The sequence below is a fragment of the Cavia porcellus genome, unplaced genomic scaffold (genome assembly GCF_034190915.1).
Source record: "Cavia porcellus strain 051 isolate PalLab524CR breed Dunkin Hartley unplaced genomic scaffold, mCavPor4.1 scaffold_31, whole genome shotgun sequence".
Lineage (NCBI taxonomy): Eukaryota > Metazoa > Chordata > Mammalia > Rodentia > Caviidae > Cavia > Cavia porcellus.
In genome coordinates, this window is record NW_026947514.1 from 37,034,705 (window position 1) to 37,053,918 (window position 19,214).

The window sequence follows — 19,214 nt, forward strand, 5'->3', positions numbered from 1 at the left end:
GAGGGAAGGCTCATAGTCTAAAGGCAAAAACAGCTGGATATGCTGGTGCACCTTGTAATCCTGGCACTTGGGAAGTTAAGGCAAGAGAATTATTGTGAGTTTGAGACCAGTCTCAGCTAACTACAGAGTGAGCTCAAGTGAACTGCTTAGCAAGACTGTCCCAAAAAGACAATAAATAAATGACAAAAACATATGTAGTTTGTTATGTATTGCCCCAAACCCCTAAAAGTCAAACCATTTATCTTGCCTACCACAGTTGTGTGCAGTCTCTGCAGCCTGTGCAAAAACTGTGTGTTGTCAGATAGTGAGTTTGCTAAGTGATGAGTGGTACAGATGAGGTTGAGCATCTTTTTGTATTTGTTTAAGTTCTGAGTCTTTGACTTATTTTTCTAATGGAGTTTTGGTCTCCATCTTAATCTAAGCATTCTACTCCTGTAATAGGGAAATTAGCCCTTTGTTTCTAATATAATTTGAAAACCCCTCTTTCCATTGTTGACTGGTCGCTCCAGGATGGTCTGGAGTTGCTGAGTTAGCACCAAAGGCCCCTCCACATCACCGGCAGGCAGCTGGCATCAGGAACCTGTGGCACACATGTGTGGTGGAGTTCAGGTGCCCTGGCTGCAGGCGGCTTTCAGAGTAATCCTTACCGTGTGGACCCTTTGGGTGACAGTCTGCACAGGTGACTGCAGAAGAGTCACTGCCACACTGCAGCTGTAGGGCTGCAGAGGTCCCTGTTCTGGAGCTGTAGCTGTGCTGCCTTCTCCCCTGCACTGCAGGCTTCCACAGGGGCCAGGAGCTACAGCAGGGCCTCTTCCCCCTGAGCCTGTGCTGAGAGCGCCTACCTGGGACCTCACTTCAGACACAGTCAGTGAAATTGCTTAGTTTATCCCAGAGCCTGTATCCAAAGGACACTTTCAAAGTTGGGAGGCAATAATTTGGTGAGTGACTCTGATCCCTTGACCCATCTACTCGTGTGCTAATTCTTTGTTTATTATTGGAGATTCACAATGTATTTGAAGATCTGTTAATATTAGTCCTGTTCACTAATCTCCTTTAGGACTTACCTGGTTATTTTAGATCACTTTCACTTTCAGATAAGCTTGTCTAGAAAAACATACTCGCTTGCATGTGATACATTTCTGTATTTTCTAATCTTGAAGGGTATTTAATTATAAATTATCATGTTAAAATTCTTGAAGTTAACAACAACAAAGGAATAAAGAAGTGAATAAAGTAGAAAATAAGAGTTGGATGCCTTCCATTCCCACCCTCTGTGATAATATTTTTATATATCTCTATATGTCTTTATGGATGTATTATAATACAACAGTGCATACATTTTTTTTTTGTACTGGGGATCAAACTCATGACCTTGTGCTTACAAGGCAGGTGCTTATACCCCTAAGCTGAATCCTCAGCCCAGGGTGTACATTTTAAAATAAACTATTTGAACACTTTCTAATAGTTATTCCTGCAGCTCTAACTTAACCATGTCTTTTATTTTTCTTTATAGCCACCATTCCAGCCTGTGAGTCTTTGAGAACATTATAATGTCTCTTTGTGCCCCTTCTTGCAAGGAGTTCTCCCAGCTGCTACCTGTTCAAGACATGGATATCAAAAACTCACCGTCCAGCCTTCACTCCCCCTCCTCCTACAACTGCAGTCAATCTGTTCTCCCGCTGGAGCATGGCCCTCTGTACATCCCTTCCTCCTATGTAGACAATCGCCATGAATACTCGGCCGTGACATTCTATAGCCCTGCTGTAATGAATTACAGCATTCCCAGTGGGGTCAGTAACACAGAAGGTGTGCCTGGTCGACAGACCACAAGTCCCAGTATGTTATGGCCAGCTCCGGGGCACCTCTCTCCTCTAGCAATCCATTGCCAGTCGTCACTTCTGTACGCAGAGCCTCAAAAGAGCCCTTGGTGTGAAGCAAGATCACTAGAGCACACCTTGCCTATAAACAGGTAAATCCAGTCTTCATTCTGCTACAGCTCGAGGCTCGCTTTAGGATGTGTGTTGCACATGGTATATATTAATCATCTAGATTACTTTGAGCACCTAAAGCTTATGCTACCCTCATTAAAATGTTGTGCTTATATTTGGGTGTGGCAGGAAGAATTCACTAACATGACTACTGTCATTACACAGTAAATATTGAACTTCAACCAGTTTAATATTGACGAAGGTACTGTATTTGAGTATGAAAAATAAACTTTTTTCAGGTTAGAATTTTAGGCTGTGTGATGGCACATTCCTATAATCCAGCACTAGGGAGGATGAGGCAGGAGGGTCACTGTGAGTCTGAGGCCAGGCTGAACTACATAGCGAAACCCTGTCTCAAAAAACCAAAGCAATACAATTCTCCCCAAACAAACAAGCAAACAGAAAAACAGCCAGGTTAGAGTCTTACTGTGAAATCATAATTCAGGGTTCATGACAGGTTCTACGATAAAAATAATTGTAGCAGTATTAAAATTTAAATGAAAAACTAGCCACATGAAACCCAAAAAGATAACTGGTATAAGCTTTCAAAACAAGAAGCTAAACTAACTTTTCATGAAAATTGGTGAGAAACTATTTGATTATAGGCTTCCATTGAAATTTCCTGAAGTTAAAAAGAATACTTGAATACTTCTTTAAAATTTTTTTATTTTTTCATTCTGGGAATCAAACTTGGGATCTTGTACTTACCACGCAGGAACTGTGCCTCTGAGCTACGTCCCCAGCCCATATTTGAATACTTTAAATGCAAGGTAACATGATTGATAGATTATTTTAGTCCAATTGTTACAATCTTAATATCTGTGTCTGGAGGGGGAGATGAACTGAGATGACCAGTGGTGTACGTTAGAGCATATTGAGTATTAGAATTCATTACTTTCAAACTTTGTCATAAAACTGGGCAATTGGGCTGAATGGTAGAACCAGTGGTTGACATGCATGAATCCCTGAGTTCAATCCCCAGCACACAAAAACAAAGCAAAACTTTGAGAAAATAAGCCATAGATTAATTTTTCTTTTCTTTTTTGGTTTCTTGGACAAGGCCTTGGTTTGTAGCTCAGGCTGGCCTTGAACTTACTGTGTAACCGAGGGTGGCCTCAGACGTACTGCGGTCCTCCTGCCTCAGACTTGTGTGCCACCATGCCCATTAATTTTATTTTGTTAAAAAGCTTTACTTATGGTAAGATAAAAAATAAATATAAATATTGTAGATAATTTTTAAAGTAACGTTCGGCTAGTGGTAGACCAACTGTCTAGAACGTACAAGCCCTCGATTTGATCCCCAGCAGCACAAAATGAATGAAGGAAGGAAGGAAAGAAATAAGTATGTAAGTAAAAGTTTTAAAAATAAGTACAAGCAATGTTTTCAGCCAAGTATAGTGGCTCACACGTGTGATCCCAGCATTGTGAGAGTCTGAGGCAGGAAGATTATAAATTCAAACCCAGCGTGACCCTCTCTCAAAAATAAAAAATAAAAGGGCTGGGCCTGTAGCTCAGCATTCAGGTCCTGAATTCAATTCCTGGTGCTGTGGAAAATAAAAATGAGCAAATTAAGCTGTGGGAAAATTACATATTCATAGTTCAGTAATACCTCTGTCATTCCCTTTCCATAGGAAACATCTCCTCGCATGTTTCTGGGGACTGCCCGGGTGTGTTTCGGGGCCCCGTGGTGCTCTGGGCTCAGCTCTCCACTGCTCCCAGGAGCCTCTGGACCCCTCGTTCAGGGCCCTCTGGGACTTCCTCAGTGCAGGAGATGGGCACGAGGGCGCTTAACTCCTGAGCCACCAATCAGGCATTCCCCACAGCGTAGCTTTCTGCAGACCTGGTATCAGTCACAATGCTCTGCTCTGTCGTATTTCCTAAAATATATTAGTTAGAGCACTGAAGGGCAAAAAGATTAAGCTGGACTATGTTCATGCCATTTGTTTTGTGTCCCTTTTGTTTTGCCTCCCAGGGAGACGCTGAAAAGGAAGGTGAGTGCAGGCAGTTGTGCCAGCCCAGCTGCCAGCCCCGCTTCTAAGAGGGATGCTCACTTCTGCGCAGTCTGCAGCGATTATGCGTCTGGGTATCACTATGGAGTCTGGTCATGTGAAGGATGTAAGGCCTTTTTTAAAAGAAGCATTCAAGGTACAAGAGCTGCTTTCATTCAAGTTAAGCATTTTGTGATTTCATTTCAAGTTAAACTGCATCTTTAGTTGTCCACTTTTGCTTTCAACAGTTTAGCAGAGATGACCCGGCAGAGATTTTACCACTGACCTAATTTGGTGCATATTGTATATCTGACAGATAGTCAGAGGAGCACGTGTTTGGCGTGCTGGACTGTCTCAAGTGTAGAGCGTTAATTGCATGTTTCTACCCCCAAACCTGAAGACTATAGGGCCAGGTCACCTTTGCCCACTAGGATTTGGGGAGAAGATGTCTGGTTCCAATCTGAGGAAGGTACCACTTAGAAAAAATATATACTTGTTAGGAGTTGCAAAGGTTATTTCTTCATTTGACTTAAGTTTAATGTAGGGCATGCTTCCTAGTCATGATGGCTCCTAATTGTGCTGGCTCCTCAGAGAAAGAAAATTACTACATTCTATGGAGATGGTCATAAATCAGGAATTGAACTGCAGGGAACTTTGAGAAACCATCTAGACATATCTCCCCGTGAAAATGTGTTTGTTTTCTGATCTGGGATTAGACGTTTTCCCAGCCTCCAAATTCCTTCTGGGCTAAAGTTTATTTCTTTATTTTTTAAAATCACCTCCCGAATCAGCTTCAGTTCATCTGTTCAAGGCCAGTCTGCCCAGCTCCTGCCACCTCTTCCTCTCATGCCAGTCCTTACGCCACTTTCTTGTTGGTTTGTGCACTTCTCTGTCTCTCTCATAACTTCTCCCTCATAACCCTCTCTCAGGCGATGCCCTGTTTCTGTCTGCTGCCTTCTCTGTTCTGCCAGGGCCTGAGACCCTTGTTCTTAACCAGTTAAAAACGGCCACCTTACGGGAGTTTATAGCATGCAAATAGCAAGTAGCTTGTTATGGTTTGTGTTCAGATGGCCCCCCAAGCCTCATGCAGTGATGGACATGGCTGAGTCCATGTGATTGGTTTGTTGTCTGGAGCTGGGATTGGTGCTTTGAGGGCTGCATCTGCCCAGGGGTGGAGCTGGCATACAGTGTAAGAGTGGGAAGGTGTGTCTTTCCTGTCTTGCTCTGTTTGCTCTTGCTGTTTGTGTGGCCATGAACGGCTGCTCCACCATGTCATCCTCCCTTGGAGCCAGCTGCGTATGGACTGAAACCTCCAAGAACTGAGAAATAAATCTTTTCTTCCTTCATGTTGGGCATCAGGTATTTTGTCTCAACAAAGAGAGAAAAGTAACCATGATGTAGCTATCTGATCATTGTAACAGTAGATCAGAAGGCCAGGTCCAGTTCCCTGCCTGTACACTGGAACAATTCAGATTTTCTGAGATTCAGAACTGAATTCTCGATGTGCTTCTTGAGCTCTTCATCTTGCTGAGGTTTCAGACTTTCACCTTTTAAGGAAATTTTGACCTGCCAAGATTGACTGTATCTTTATTTTTTTTAGTGTCTTTAAATGAGGCTCTTTTTTCTTGCTATAGTAGTCATCTGGCTTCCTAAAATATCTCTGAGCCTTGAGACTATAGCTGATAACAGTTGAAACTTAGTTTTCCTGATGTTATTCGTTCCTACTGTATTAGTCAGGAATGTAAAATTCTTTTTTTCAGTATTCCTCATGGAGAGCTGGCACCTGTGCTTTACCCATTTTAATTATTTTTTTTGTAATCCTCTCCTTTTCCCTTTACTACCTCTTGTTCTCCTTCCCTTTTGCAAAAGATCTGTCTCCCTGTTCCCTGTTACCTTTTAGTTTGCTCTTTATTACTATTTTGTATTTCTCATATAAGAGAAACTGTAATATTTAAGCTATGTATCTCATTTGTCTCAGTAACATTATGGTCTCCAGGTACATCCATTTACCTACAAATACTCAAGATTATCCTCCTTTACAGCAGAGTAGTACTCCATAGTGTTGCTCTGTACCACATTGGGTGTGCTGGTGTGTGCCTGTAATCCCAGCACTTGGGAGGCTCAGGCAGGAGGATTGTTGTGAGTTCGAGACCTGGGCTGCAAAGTGAGCTCAAGGCCAGCCTGAATTGCATAGTGAGACCCTGTCTCAAAAAGACTAAATAAATAAATAGAAAGTGTTACCTGTTCACCTGATGATGGACACACAGGCCGCCTCCAAGTTTTAGCTGTTAAGAATTGCACTGCTGGCCAGGTGTGGTAGTGCATGCCTATAATCCCGTACTCAGGAAGCAGAGACAGGAGAATCATTGCAAGTTTGAGACCAGCCTGGGCTACACAGTGAGCTCAAGGCCAGCCTGAACTACATAGCAAGACCGTGTCTCAAAAAGTGCCCCCTCCCAATTGCACTGCTGTAAACATGGGTATCCAGACATCACTTTGGTATGGTGACTTTAACTCCTTTCAGGAAGATACCTAGGAAGGGAATAGTTGAGTTGAATGGAATTTCTAGTTTTAAGTTTTATGAGGTATCTCCATACTGATTTCTATAACAGTTGTACTAGTTTGCAAGAGTATCAAATTCTGAATCTGCAAAAATGTAAAAAGTTTAATGTACCTACAGTTGTTTAATGCCTACATGATCTTTTCTTTAGGTTTTTTATATTTTTGATATAAATGTTGTAATAATTGAAAATGGGCCACCCCATTCCATTGATTTTTTGCTTATTTCTTCAGTGTGGTGACCCATTCCAGGGCCTTTTCCCACTGAGCTGCATCCCTGGTTCCTTTCACTTTTTTTCTTTTGAAACAGGTTCTTGCTGAGTTGCTCAGGCAGAGCTCGAACTTGCACTCTTCCTACCTCCGTCTCCCTGAGGGCGTGTTCACCGTGCTCAGTGCCCCTCAGTTCTTTATTTTATTTTAATTGTTTGAAAAAATAAAACAAAAATTCATGACAAAATTAGATATTAATTAGTTTACATACTGTGTCATCTTCAAGGTAGGTTCTCAGACAAAAAAGACTCTCTTACTAAGAAGAAACAGGTAATAGCACAAAACTTTTCAATGAGCTAGAGAACTAGTAGTATAAATGAAACAAATTAGCATGTACCTTAAAACATTGTTGAAACAGCAAATAGATAATTTGGGGAATTATTTGAACTTCTCCCCATTTTCTGTTTACCTAGCTTCTATTTATCATTTTATTTGTGCATGTGTATATATGGTGTGTGTGTATATATATATGTATATGTGTATATGTGTGTATATATATATATAATTTCTTATATAAGAGAAACCATGTGATGTTTGAGCTTATATGTCTGACTTATTTCATTTAACATTATGCTCTCAAGTTGGATCCATTTGCCTACAAACATCTCAAGTGTATCTTTCTTAATGGCAGAGTACAGTGGTGCCTTGGTTCACAGACTTGATTCCATGATTCTGGAACACACTGAGTTGTGGGAGACTTGAATAAAATGCAGTGGTTAGGTTCCTTATGGGGAAATTTGATTTGGTTCTTGTCCACTTTGGTTGATGACTAGAGTCATGGAGTGAATTGAGTTTGTGAACTGAGGAACCACTGTGGTACCTTATTATGTATAAATACCACACTTTGCTTATTCATCTATTGATGGGCAAACATGTTTCCAAGTTCTAGCTATTGTGAATTGTGTTGCATGCATCTCTGTAATGTGATTTTAATTCTCTAGGGTCTGTTCCTAGGAAGAAGATAGCTAGGTCAAGTGGAATTTCTAGTTTTACTTTTTTTGAGGAACTTCCCTACTGAATTTCATAGTGGTTGTACTAGTTTACATTACCACCGACAATGTGGAAGGATCCTTTCTCCCACATCCTCACCAGCATTCCTTATTATTAGAACTTTCGATGATAGCTGTTCTTTCTGGGTTAAAATGGTATCTCAATGTAGTTTTAATTTGCATTTCTCTACTGGCTGGCAATATTAAACATTTTTCATGCATTTGTTGGCCATTTGTGCTTCTGAGAATTATCTCTTCATTTTGGCTGCCCAGTTCTTAATTGCGTCTTTCATTTTGGGGGCCTAATTTGTTTTATCTTCGTTTTGAAACAGGATTTTGCTGTGTAGTCTGCACTTGCCTTGAACTCGCTATAGAGCCCAGCCTGGCCTCAAATTTGTGGCAATCCTCTTGCCTCAGCCTCTTAAGTTCTGGGGTCACAGGCATGTACCACCATGCCCAGCTGGGGGAGTTGTTTTGGTTTGTTTGTTTGTTTTGTAGTTGTTTATATATTCTAAATGTTAGTCTTCTGTATGAAAAATAGCTGTCAGTTTTTTCTCTTATTCTGTAGGTTGTCTCTTCACTGTGGCTGTTCCTGTGCTATTTGTTTCTTCTTGGGACTGTTTTCTAAAGTCCTTGCTTATGCCTATGTCTTCAAAGGTTGTATCTTTTTTTATTTTCCAGGAGATTAAATGTTTTTATTTGAACACTTAGCTCTTTGATCCCTTTTGATTTGATTTCACACATGGTGAGAGATGTATGGGTCTACACTGAATCTTCTGTATGCGCAGATGCAACTTTCCCAGCACCATTTATTAAAGAGGCTACATCCTCAGTCCTTTAGCATGGTCTCACATAGGCCAGGGTGGTATACTTTGATGTTGGAAATTGACTGCATTTATCATTTATTTGCTTTTAAAGGTTCATAATTTATAACTTTACATTTGTTTGCCAACTAGAGCTGTAAACCGTTTGACCATGCCTGATAGAAATTTTTGTCCCCTTCATGGCACAAGTGCACTGGCAGCTAGGTGGTGTGGGGCACAGCAGTGACACAGCCTTTGCTGGGGTCCCCTCACAGAGAGCTGCCTTCAGAGTGGCAGCCGTGCTTTTTCTCCTCTGGACTGTGAATCACAGGACGGGGACACGGGAAAGGCTCCTCGTCACTTCCGGTCTGGATGAAGGCATGGCTTAATTTTTAAAGCTCCATCTTTTACTTTTTTTCCTGTTTGCTGTTGAAATTCATTTAATAAACATTGATCGAGCACAGTACTAGGCTCTAGACTACAGTGGGGGACAAGACAGTAAGTTGTGCATTTTGGTCACTGCTGGCATGCCAGCAGCTCTTTGAATAGCGATATTTTTAATGTATGAGGCTCATGTGATACATCAAATTTCAGATCTTTTTTTCCAAATAGTCTATTTACCCCCACTCTAAAATTTCTTTTTATTTATTTTTCTGGTACCAGGAATTGAACTCAGGGACCTTGCACTTGCCAAGCCGGCACTTAAGCCACTGAGCTAAATCCCTGGCCCTGATTTTCTTTTTCTTTTTTTTAATCTTTTTTTACATGATGCTTCTTGGCATGCATTTATCCGTGTTAAATTTCTAGAAACCATTCTTACAATCCTGTAGTATTCATTTTATGGAATAATTTCTCTCTCTGTTGTTAAACAAGTGATCAGTTACTTTTATTGTTTTAGATAATGCTGTGAGGCCGGGGATTTAGCTCAGTGGCACAGTGCCTGTTGTTGGCAAGTGTTCAGTCCTGAGTTGGATTCCTGATACCAAAAAAAAAAAAGTAATGGTATGATTAATATTTGTGTTCATGAAGCTTTGAGAAAATCTCTAGCAGTTACTCTGAATGTAGATTTCAAACAAATGTATGGGATCATAGTTTATTAATGTTACAATTTTTTTTTGAGACTGGGTCTTAGGATGTAGTTCAGGCTGTCCTTGAACTCACTGTGTAGCCCAAGCTGGCCTCAAACTCACAGCGGTCTTCCTGCCTCAGTCTCCTGAGTGCTAGGATTGCAGGCATGTGCTCCTACACTCAGTTTAATGTTTATAATTCTTAATAGGTGTTTTCATTATTTCTCAGAAACATTGTGCAGACTTATTGTTGGTTTTACCAAGCTCTCAATGCAATCAAATCTTATTTAAAAAAGAAAAAATCTTGGCACATATAGTGTCTTTTGATTTTAATGTTTCCCTTAATTAGTAAGATGAATGTTTTTCCTAAACTTATTTGCCTTTCCCTCCATCCCCAGAACAAAGAGAATTCTATTTATTGGGTTATTTAAGGTTGCAATCCAGTAAAATACAGACAAACACAGTCTTGAAAATGTGTTCCATTTTTTAAAAATTTTTATTAGTACGTTTGCAGTACAGTGATTACGTGCCTCATGGAGAGCTGGTGCAAGGCTTTGTTCTGTTTCCTTTTTTTGAGGCAGGGTCTTGATAACGTAGTAGCTGCTGATCTTGCTGTCCCTGTAGCCCAGGCTGGTGCATGGACAGGACGCAGCTTAGTTCTTCTGCTTCCCATTCCCACCCCGCTCCCTTCATCCTTAGATGTGCTCCACCTTGTGACTTCTTCAGTCATAGGTTTCACACATTTCTCTGTTGGTTTCTGATAACATGCATTATACACTGTGTGCTTTTAATCTTAATATATTTATATGAATGTCAGTATTTCCGATAGATTTTGACATGCCGAAATACCTTTAGTTAAGTTGTGAGGTATTACCAGTTTTGATAGTTTTATGTATAATTTTTATATTTAAGAAATCCTTTCACATCGAGCGTGGTGGTGCACTTTAATTTCAGTACTCAGGAGGCTGAGACGGGAGGATCATTGCAAGTTCAAGACCAGTCTGGGCTACAAAGTGAGTTCAAGACCAGCCTGAACTGCATAGTGAGACCTTGTCTCAGACACACACACACACACAAAAAAAAAAAAAAAAAAAAGTCCTTTCACATCTACAGTTTATATAAACTTTATCTTTACTTTATTATTTATAAAGCTTATTTTTACATTTCATTGTTTAATTGAAAATTTTATTTTGGCATATTGAATAAACTGAATCAAATGTAATTATCGCTAATATATTTTCTTGACATAATATTTATTGAATAAATCCATCCATTTTTCGCTTATTTAAAACATGGGAATTGATTTTTTTTTTACTTTGAAAGATAATTTACAAATAAACTTTACTTATTTTATATAAGATGTGTAAGTTTTGAAAATATGTGTGGTTACATTTGCATAAGTAAGATGGGAATGTTGTTTCCCCCTCCTAGAGAATTTTTTCTTGCATATTGCTGCCGATTTCATCTCAGTGTGTCATCTCTGGGAGCCAGAAGGGGTCCCAGGTGGCTTGCCAAAGATGCTGTCTTTTTTAGGGACTTTCTAGAGTAAAACCACAAAGTGAGGCGGGTCTAAGGTGGGGAAAATATGGGAACTGGCAAAGTGGGCACAAGGTGGGACAGAACTGTGGCCAACCAATGAGATTAATTGCGCAGGTAAAATTGATTAAATTAGGGACAAATGGGAAAGCAAGTCAAGTGGCAAGTGGACACCCATACAGAATAGGGTCTCTACTGGTAAGGGGTTTTGGGTTGATGGCTCTTTCTGGCTTCCTCAAGGTAACCAATAACTATTTAGAATAACAACCCCCGATGCTTATACTTAGGGTGTGGTTGCATTTGTTTTGCCTTTTGTCCTGAGATCTGGCCCACAGCAGAGGTGTCTGTCTCCTCCAAGGCTGCAAGGTCCTCTCTGGCTCCTTGGAGGACCCGGCCCTGTCTGACTGCCTGTGATATTTCTAACTAACTCAGCTGCCTATAGCATTCCCCCCTCTGAGGAACTGAACCCACTTTTTAATGGTTTTACTATAAGTTTTATTCTTTTGACTATTTCTCTTATATCCATAAATAACTAATTATAAATTCTGAGGGTCATTTTATAATTATCCTTTGAAAATTTAAAATCTCTTTGTTGTTCATAGATCTTCAGCTCCTTTTTCCTTACTGAGGCTGAGCTTTGCTTGGAAATCCCTGGTAGCCCACAGATCATGTAAAGTGTTGCTGTTTGGAGTCATACATTTACTTATCCGGGACCCTACTTGGCCTTGAACTTTGGGGAACAAGGCCCAGGCAGATGCCTGTCACTGAGAGGTAAAAGTGACCAGGTGGCTGTGGGGATAAACCTCCTGTTTCTGATTCCAAGCCCAGGGCTCACTTCTGCCATGAAGCTGGATACTTGTGGGTTTAAAGCATAATTTTACAGAGAGCCAAAATAACCTTTTATCTTACAGAACTAAAATTTTCTATGGAGTTTAAAATCTTTACTGATTAACTCATATTTTCCTTCTGGTTTTATCTTGACCTTTTCTGTTTTGTTAGCGTGGAGTCGCATGCTTCTGAGTTGCACAGAACAGTAGTAAAAACATTTTAGCACATTGAGATACTTGGTGCAGTTTGAGAAGTGTCTTTTTTCCTGCTTGTATAAGACGTTTTCTAAGCTACCTTTATTGAGCATGTTCATATTACTGTATTTTTGACCCCTTTCTTTTAAGGTAAAATTATCCTTTAAAAGAAACTTAGGAAATAAAAATGAACTTCTGGCAGTCCTGTAGATACTCATTGCTATAAAATTCTTTATATTGAGATTTTTTTTTTTTTGAGTCAAACTCTGATCTCACACTTGCCAGGCAGGCACTATGCTAATGAGCTATATCCCGAGCTCTAAAGTTTTTATAAAGCCAAAAAGCATGATACCATGTATCATTCTTGGGATTTTTAGAAAGTACTTATATGATTGCTCCTGCTATTTGAATTTAGGATTACATTTATCTTCTAAACAGAAAGCATTATGCTCTAAATTGCAATGGAAAATTTCTGATTGTAAATACATAGTTTGGTTCTCACAAATGTAATTTCTTTTTGTGTATGATAAAAGAAAGTTTAAAACAATAGCAAGGTAATTGTCTGTTCTTTTAAAAATTTCGTAACATGACTTCTGTTACCTTCTACCCTTGGATATGGATAGAATCTGTCCATGTGATGAGGGTCCCCCTTGGGTGGATTATGCCACATAGCAAATAGGAGATTCTGTCCTGGAATATGGTAAGATTGGGTAAGAGTCCATCATAGCCAACTGGAGAGAGACTGGAAGTCACGGAGACTCATTCCTCGTGGCTGCAAGAAAACAAAATCATGCTGTAAACTGCCTGTGAACTAAGAACTACAGTTTCTTCTAGGAGCTGAGAACAGTGTTCAGCCATAGTTGGCACAAGCCATGGTCCTCAGCCCTACAACTGCAAGAGATTGATTTTTGTCAGCAGCATCAAAGAACGCGGCAGACCTTGAGCCTCAGATGAGAGTGCACCCGGCCCGCACCTTAATCACAGCCTGAGAAACAGCATTTAGCTCAGCTCTAACTTCTGATTCATGGAAATGATGAGATAATTGTTTTGGCTTTAGTTACTAAATTTTTAAAAATTTGTTATGCAACATACAAACTAAAACAATAATCTTAAGGAGATTATTGGGCTAGGTTTTTTTTTTTTTTCATTTGTAAAATAGGAATTGGAGTTCTTTATAGAAAAATTATGTAACTAAATGAAATGTTGATGTAACGTACCTGGAAATCAGCAGGCAGGTTTGTTGGTGTGCTGGCTTGGGCAGGCGTTGCACTGGGGAAGGTCAGCAAGAGAGGCAGTTTTTGCAGTGCAGAACAGGTCTTTTGCTACCCACCTGTAGGCTATGCATTTGCTTTATAGACCTCACGTCAGGTCAACGCAACTCAGGACACAGTGATAAAAATCACAAACAGCTGAATTTTAATTTGTGTTTTATTCATCAAATACTGTTATCTGCTTAAGGTTGTTAGAATTTTGAGTGTAGCCCCAAAATGAAAGCATGTCTTTTGAAGAATGTTCTTTAAAATTGTGTAAGACCTGGACATGATTGTACATGTTTGTGACCCTAGCATTTGAGAGACTGAGGCAGGAGGATTGCTGTGAGTTCAGAGCCAGCCTGGGCTACATAGTGAGTTCAGAGCTGGAGAGACCCTGTCTCAAAAAACAAAAAACAAAAAGACAAAAAACACCCAAATTTTAAAAAATCTGGTGAGTTGGAAAAAGGGAAGTCAATTTCAAAACTTAGAACAGTAACAGTTGAAGTATAGATAAATTTCAGCTGATTTGTATTTGATTATTTACTTGTATTATGTGAATAAGCAGCTATATTGTTTAGAAAGTCAGTGGTAAGACTTATTTTTAATGCATCTCAAACTTAAAATATGCGTTTGCAATAATATTACAAACCTTTTTTTTCTGTGATCATCCAAGAAAGAGTTGCCACATTATACTCTTATCCTCATATATTGTATGTGTTTTCTGTACAGCCACAGTATAACTGTCCGAATTGGGAAATTAATATCGATCCATTGCGGGCATCCTGGGCTGCCTTCCAGTTTCGCCAGTTTCCCCACCGGTGCCCTCATAGCACAGCATTCAGTTCAGGACCAGACTTTGCGTTTGGTGATGTCTTTAGTCCCTGTGCAGAATTGCTCCTCAGTCATTCCTAAATTGTCGTGATCGGTATGCTTTTGAAGATTTGAGATATTTTGCAGAATGTTCTTTGCTCTTGGTTTGTCTGATGTTTCCTCATCAGTAGATTCGACTTACACATTATTGGCAGGCATGTCACAGAACTGTGGTCTTCTCTTTAGCTCTGTTCATGTGATGCATGCTTTTAATTTGTCCTAGATGCTGCTTTTATCTTAAAAGTACTTTTTTCCTGGTTAGTAATTAAAGAATATTTTTGTTGGGAAATCCTTTTGAGACTATGTAAATATCTTATTCCTCATTATACCTGCAGTAAATTATCTTGTTATCAGTATGACTTATGGCTTGCTATTTTCTGCAAAGGGTTGCTGTGTTTTGTGTCATTTGTTGGATGTCTACGCGGTATCAGCAGGAGATGGATAGTGGAGGCCATCTGGCTCTATTTTTGACATGTTCCTGTTATTGGGTACTTTTTTGACTTCCTGCAGAAGATGTTTCAGACTTATCTTGTACATTTCCTGTCTCAGTCCTGGAATGAGCTATTTCTCCTTGGAGACTTCTTAGTGGAGAATGGTGTTTATAAACCAAAATCTGAGTGATAGTTTTCTCGTTGCTCTTGCAATGGTCCTCTCAAGGGTTATAGTTATGGAATAACTTTATTCGTGTATACATATACATATTTACATAGACACACATACATATATGCTTCAGTGTTTCCATGTCTATGTTTTACAAAGCAATATTATGGATTTTAATTCAATGCCAAAAACTTCTTTTCTGGTTTTTTCTTTCCCATATTTATATCTCATTTCTGTAATATTTGAGGAACCTGGATCCTATTATTTTTACCTCTGTGTGACAAAATGTTTTCTGTGGCTGTCACCACCCCTCCTTCAGGTGGACACACTCTTCCACCCACTGAGGATGCAACACCCAGCAGTGGGGCCACCCCTCCTAGGAGACTTCTGCACAATGCTCAGGGTCAACACCCAGCTCACCTTACTCATAGGAGCAGTACTAACAACAGCGACAAACACTTCTTTTTTGTAAATATGAAATATGCTCATTATGCAACATTCAGATTATGTAAGAAATTATAATCCAGGAGACAGTAAAGTCATCCCAAATTCCATCATGCAGAAATAATCGTTGATGTAAGCGATAGCCTTCCAATTCTCATACATATGGGAGCTGATATACTTTAATGAGATAAAATGTGTCAGTGCATACTTGTAATCCTAGCTGCTCAGGATGCTGAGGCAGAAGGATCACAAGTTCAAGGTCAGCCTGAGCAATTTAGCAAGATCCTATCTCAAAATTAAAAAAAAGATTGAGAGTGTAGTTCAGCCCTCCACACATTCAGTTAAAACATAAAATATGGAAAAGAAATTTAATGAAAAGAAAAGATCAAAATACTTAAGTGAAAATGAGGGCATATTAGAAATGTTTTCTTATTTTGGGAACAGGTCTTGCCTGTGTAGTTCAGGTTGGCTTTGAACTCACTATGTAGTTCAGGTTAGCCTCAAACTTGGGACAGTCCTCCTGCTTCACCTCCCAAGTGCTGGGTTTACAGGCAGGCACTATCATCCCCAGCCCTAGAGAGATTATATATAAATGAAAGAAATGAGCTGTACTTTAACAAAAGAAAAGGAGCCTAAGAGAAGATCGGAAAGCATCACTATATTTCTTGTCCATTTTCTTTGCTAACTGACAGATCCATGTAAATCTAAAGGTTACCACGGCTGGTACAAAGTTGGAGTTAGTTTTATGCCTTCACATTCTCCTTGGATCAGCAGCTGACTCGTAGGAGTTCCACAGGCCAAGCCAACCGTTAGTATTGTCCGTCTGTTAACATACCATTGGCATAAAAAGTCTCATGGCCAAGGCCGGCATCACATAGTGGGAAATACACTCTCCCCACTCATATACTGTGCAGTAGGCTGAGCAAGGGGTGAAGGGGTGAGAACTTCACGACAGTTGTCAAGCAGCAGTAGTTTCTGTTCTATATAGATTGCTAATTTTTATCCCTCCCAGCTTGCTAATTTTAAGATTATTTAATTCTCTTATTTGACTATCAATTCTCACATCACATTAAATTCCAAAGAGGAAAATCTATAAAAAATATATAAGGAGTTGAATTTGATAACTTGATATGCAACTGATTTCTGTGATTCAGAGTAAAGTATTTCATGTAACTGTTTCTATATCCAAAGGAGAGTATTTCTAAATGTAGAAGTTTGGGAGCTCTACAAGCGTGAAGGAAATAACCTGTTAGCAAAAAATAGGATGTCGAGTTATTCCTCAGTCCCCTTTATTCATTATCAATGTGACAATATGGTTAATTTTGGCATTTGTTACCTGTATCTCTCGACTAGGTACTATTATCAGTGTTGTTGACCTGGAAGATATTTAACCAAAATATTCTAACTATAGCGTCCCCTTTTTTGTTTTTGTTTTGCTCCGTTGTAGGACATAATGATTATATTTGTCCTGCTACGAATCAGTGTACCATAGATAAGAACCGGCGGAAAAGCTGCCAGGCCTGCCGACTTCGAAAGTGCTATGAAGTAGGAATGGTGAAGTGTGGTGAGTGTCCCCTTTCCTTTACCGTGCGGGCCACGCTGAAGGTCGCGCTGCCCGAGGAGCTGGGACCGTGTAACGGGTGAGAGCAGGTTTAGGTGTGGTCATCCTCTTCCGGTGTTTGTGCACTGTCAACACTGCATTGATGTACTCCGCGGGCAAGAGTTTCTTACAGTTCAAGTTGTCTTGCAGCAGATTAGGGGCCACTCATCTGTCTGGGATCTAGAAAGTTCCCATCCAAGGACGAAATCCTGTTCCATAGTGCAAATGTCCACAGTTAAAGCTTGTGCCTAGAAAATAGAATAGCGTGTGGGTTCTTGGGTGGCTGTGGGTAAACCTGATGCCTGTGTCTCTACTACCTTTCTATAAATGGAAAGAAAATCAGTCAGAGATATGATAGAACTATAAAAAGTACATGCAGCATAGATTTTGCTCTATGCAGAAATGTGTGTGTCATATCCATGTGTATGTGACATAAGATACACATACCCATATATTTCGCATATACATATACAAGATAAGAGGAAAACACAGACACTTTAGAATAAAAATTAACAAAGGTGCCACATCCTGCTCTTCCCACTCGGCTCTTTTGGTTCATTTGTGAGTTACACACTTGTTTGTTTTATAGTCACCTCAGCTTTGCCCTGCTTTTTTTTCTGCTAGGCAATATTTTGTAACTTGTTTCTTTGTGACTCTCTGAAAACTTCCAAACTTCTTTTGCTCCCTTATCACCTCTTAGTAGCTCTGCTTTGTAAACATCTTCTGGTCCTTTTTCTAGTGTGGGTGATAGAGTAGAACTTTCTCCTAACTCAGGAGTCTAGTTGCAGTTCTCTTAATTTGGCCGTCTCCTGGCTTTGCTAGAGTCACTGCCATTCTCCTCTTCTCTGGGACATGCAAAGGTCGGGGGGTAAAGGCTGTTCCTGGGGTGGTGCTGTTGGGGTGGCGGAGATTCAGGATGTGGGGCTGAGGGGTGGTCTTGAAGTCATTGTGGGTGCGCCTTTGGAGAGAACCTTGTTTCCTTCTCTCTCTCTCTCTCTCTCTCTCTCTCTCTCTCTCTCTCTCTCTCTCTCTCTCTCTCTCTCTTCCTGGCATGAAGTGAGCAGTTTTGCCCCCTGCCCCCTGCCCATGTGCTCCCTAACATAGATCCTTGCACAGAAGCCCAAAAGGAATGGGTCTCCCAGGTTTTGGACTGCAACCTCTAAAACTCTGAGCCCATAAACTTTTTTTTTGTTTCTGAGATAACTGTCTCAGGTGTTTGTTACAGCAACAGAAGGCTGACCAATATTCTGCGGATGCCCATGACCTTCCAGTGTGCACTGGTTACTCTCCAAAACACTTGAATATTTCTGACCCCACCACTTCAGTTAAATCCTTCATAGAATCCAGTGGGGTTTTCTCCAAGCCTTTCTGTAATTATCAAAATTGTTACATTATGTAATTTAATTTGAATTTCTGTAGATGCATGGAATATAAGTGAGTACAGCTGTTTGCACAAAAGGTTAGTTGAAAGTTATGAATAAAACTGTAGAGGACTGAGAGCTGTTGAGTTAGGTATAGGTGAGACTGAGGGGAAATCCTAAAGATGAATGCATATATGGCTTTGAAAAATGATTCCCAGTGTTGCGTGCGGGTAAGGATGCACATGTTTATACTCGGATCTCTATACTTACTGCTCATGGTAGCTAGGTCCTGGAACTTGGATTCTTTAGATGAGTCTTGTCTTTGGTTCTTCTCTTTTTGCTAAATATGACTGTGCTCAAACTACTTAAGCCCCCTGGCTCTTGGTTTTCTTATATCCGAAACAGGTATCTGCTCCAGCGGGTTTCATGGGGTTTTAAGCATGAAGACATATTGACAACCAGGGATAGGGTCCCTTTCTCCATCTTAGTTTTCTTAAAAGTGGGATAAAGAGTCCTTAAGGGAAAAGGAACTACAGAGAAGGGCTGACTTTCGCTAAAGTCACTGAGTAGGGTCTCTCAGGAAAAAGAGTATGTTCTCCTTGGAGATTACGGAGGATATGATACCAGTAGATTTACACAGTTGAATACTTGGTCCTTCGCTGACCACAGGGAGAGACCATTAGATTGTAACTGCGTGTCTCCCTCCCTGGCAGCCTTCCTGTCTACCCTTCCCTAAAACCTTCTGTCTACCTTCTTCCTTCTGTTTGATTTGGGAGTGTTAAGTATTTTGTCTATAGTCTGGATACTCCCAGGCCATCTGCATCCCTCTCTATTCACAAATCATGTCTATTCTGTTACTGTGTC

General features: G+C 40.1%; 1 protein-coding gene across 3 annotated transcripts in view; it reads left to right on the top strand.

The window, feature by feature from the left end:
* Esr2 (estrogen receptor 2) overlaps positions 1-19,214 on the top strand; it is a 68,165-nt gene that overhangs the window by 17,158 nt on the left and 31,793 nt on the right. For 2 of the 3 annotated variants that reach the window (XM_023566086.2, XM_063241113.1), the window contains exons 2-4: positions 1,514-1,969; positions 3,961-4,133; positions 16,837-16,953. In XM_023566086.2, the coding sequence (XP_023421854.1) occupies positions 1,551-1,969; positions 3,961-4,133; positions 16,837-16,953 (709 nt within the window). In that variant the 5' untranslated portion in view covers positions 1,514-1,550. The remainder of the gene's footprint in view (positions 1-1,513; positions 1,970-3,960; positions 4,134-16,836; positions 16,954-19,214) is intronic. The other variant, XM_063241114.1, reaches the window with a different exon arrangement.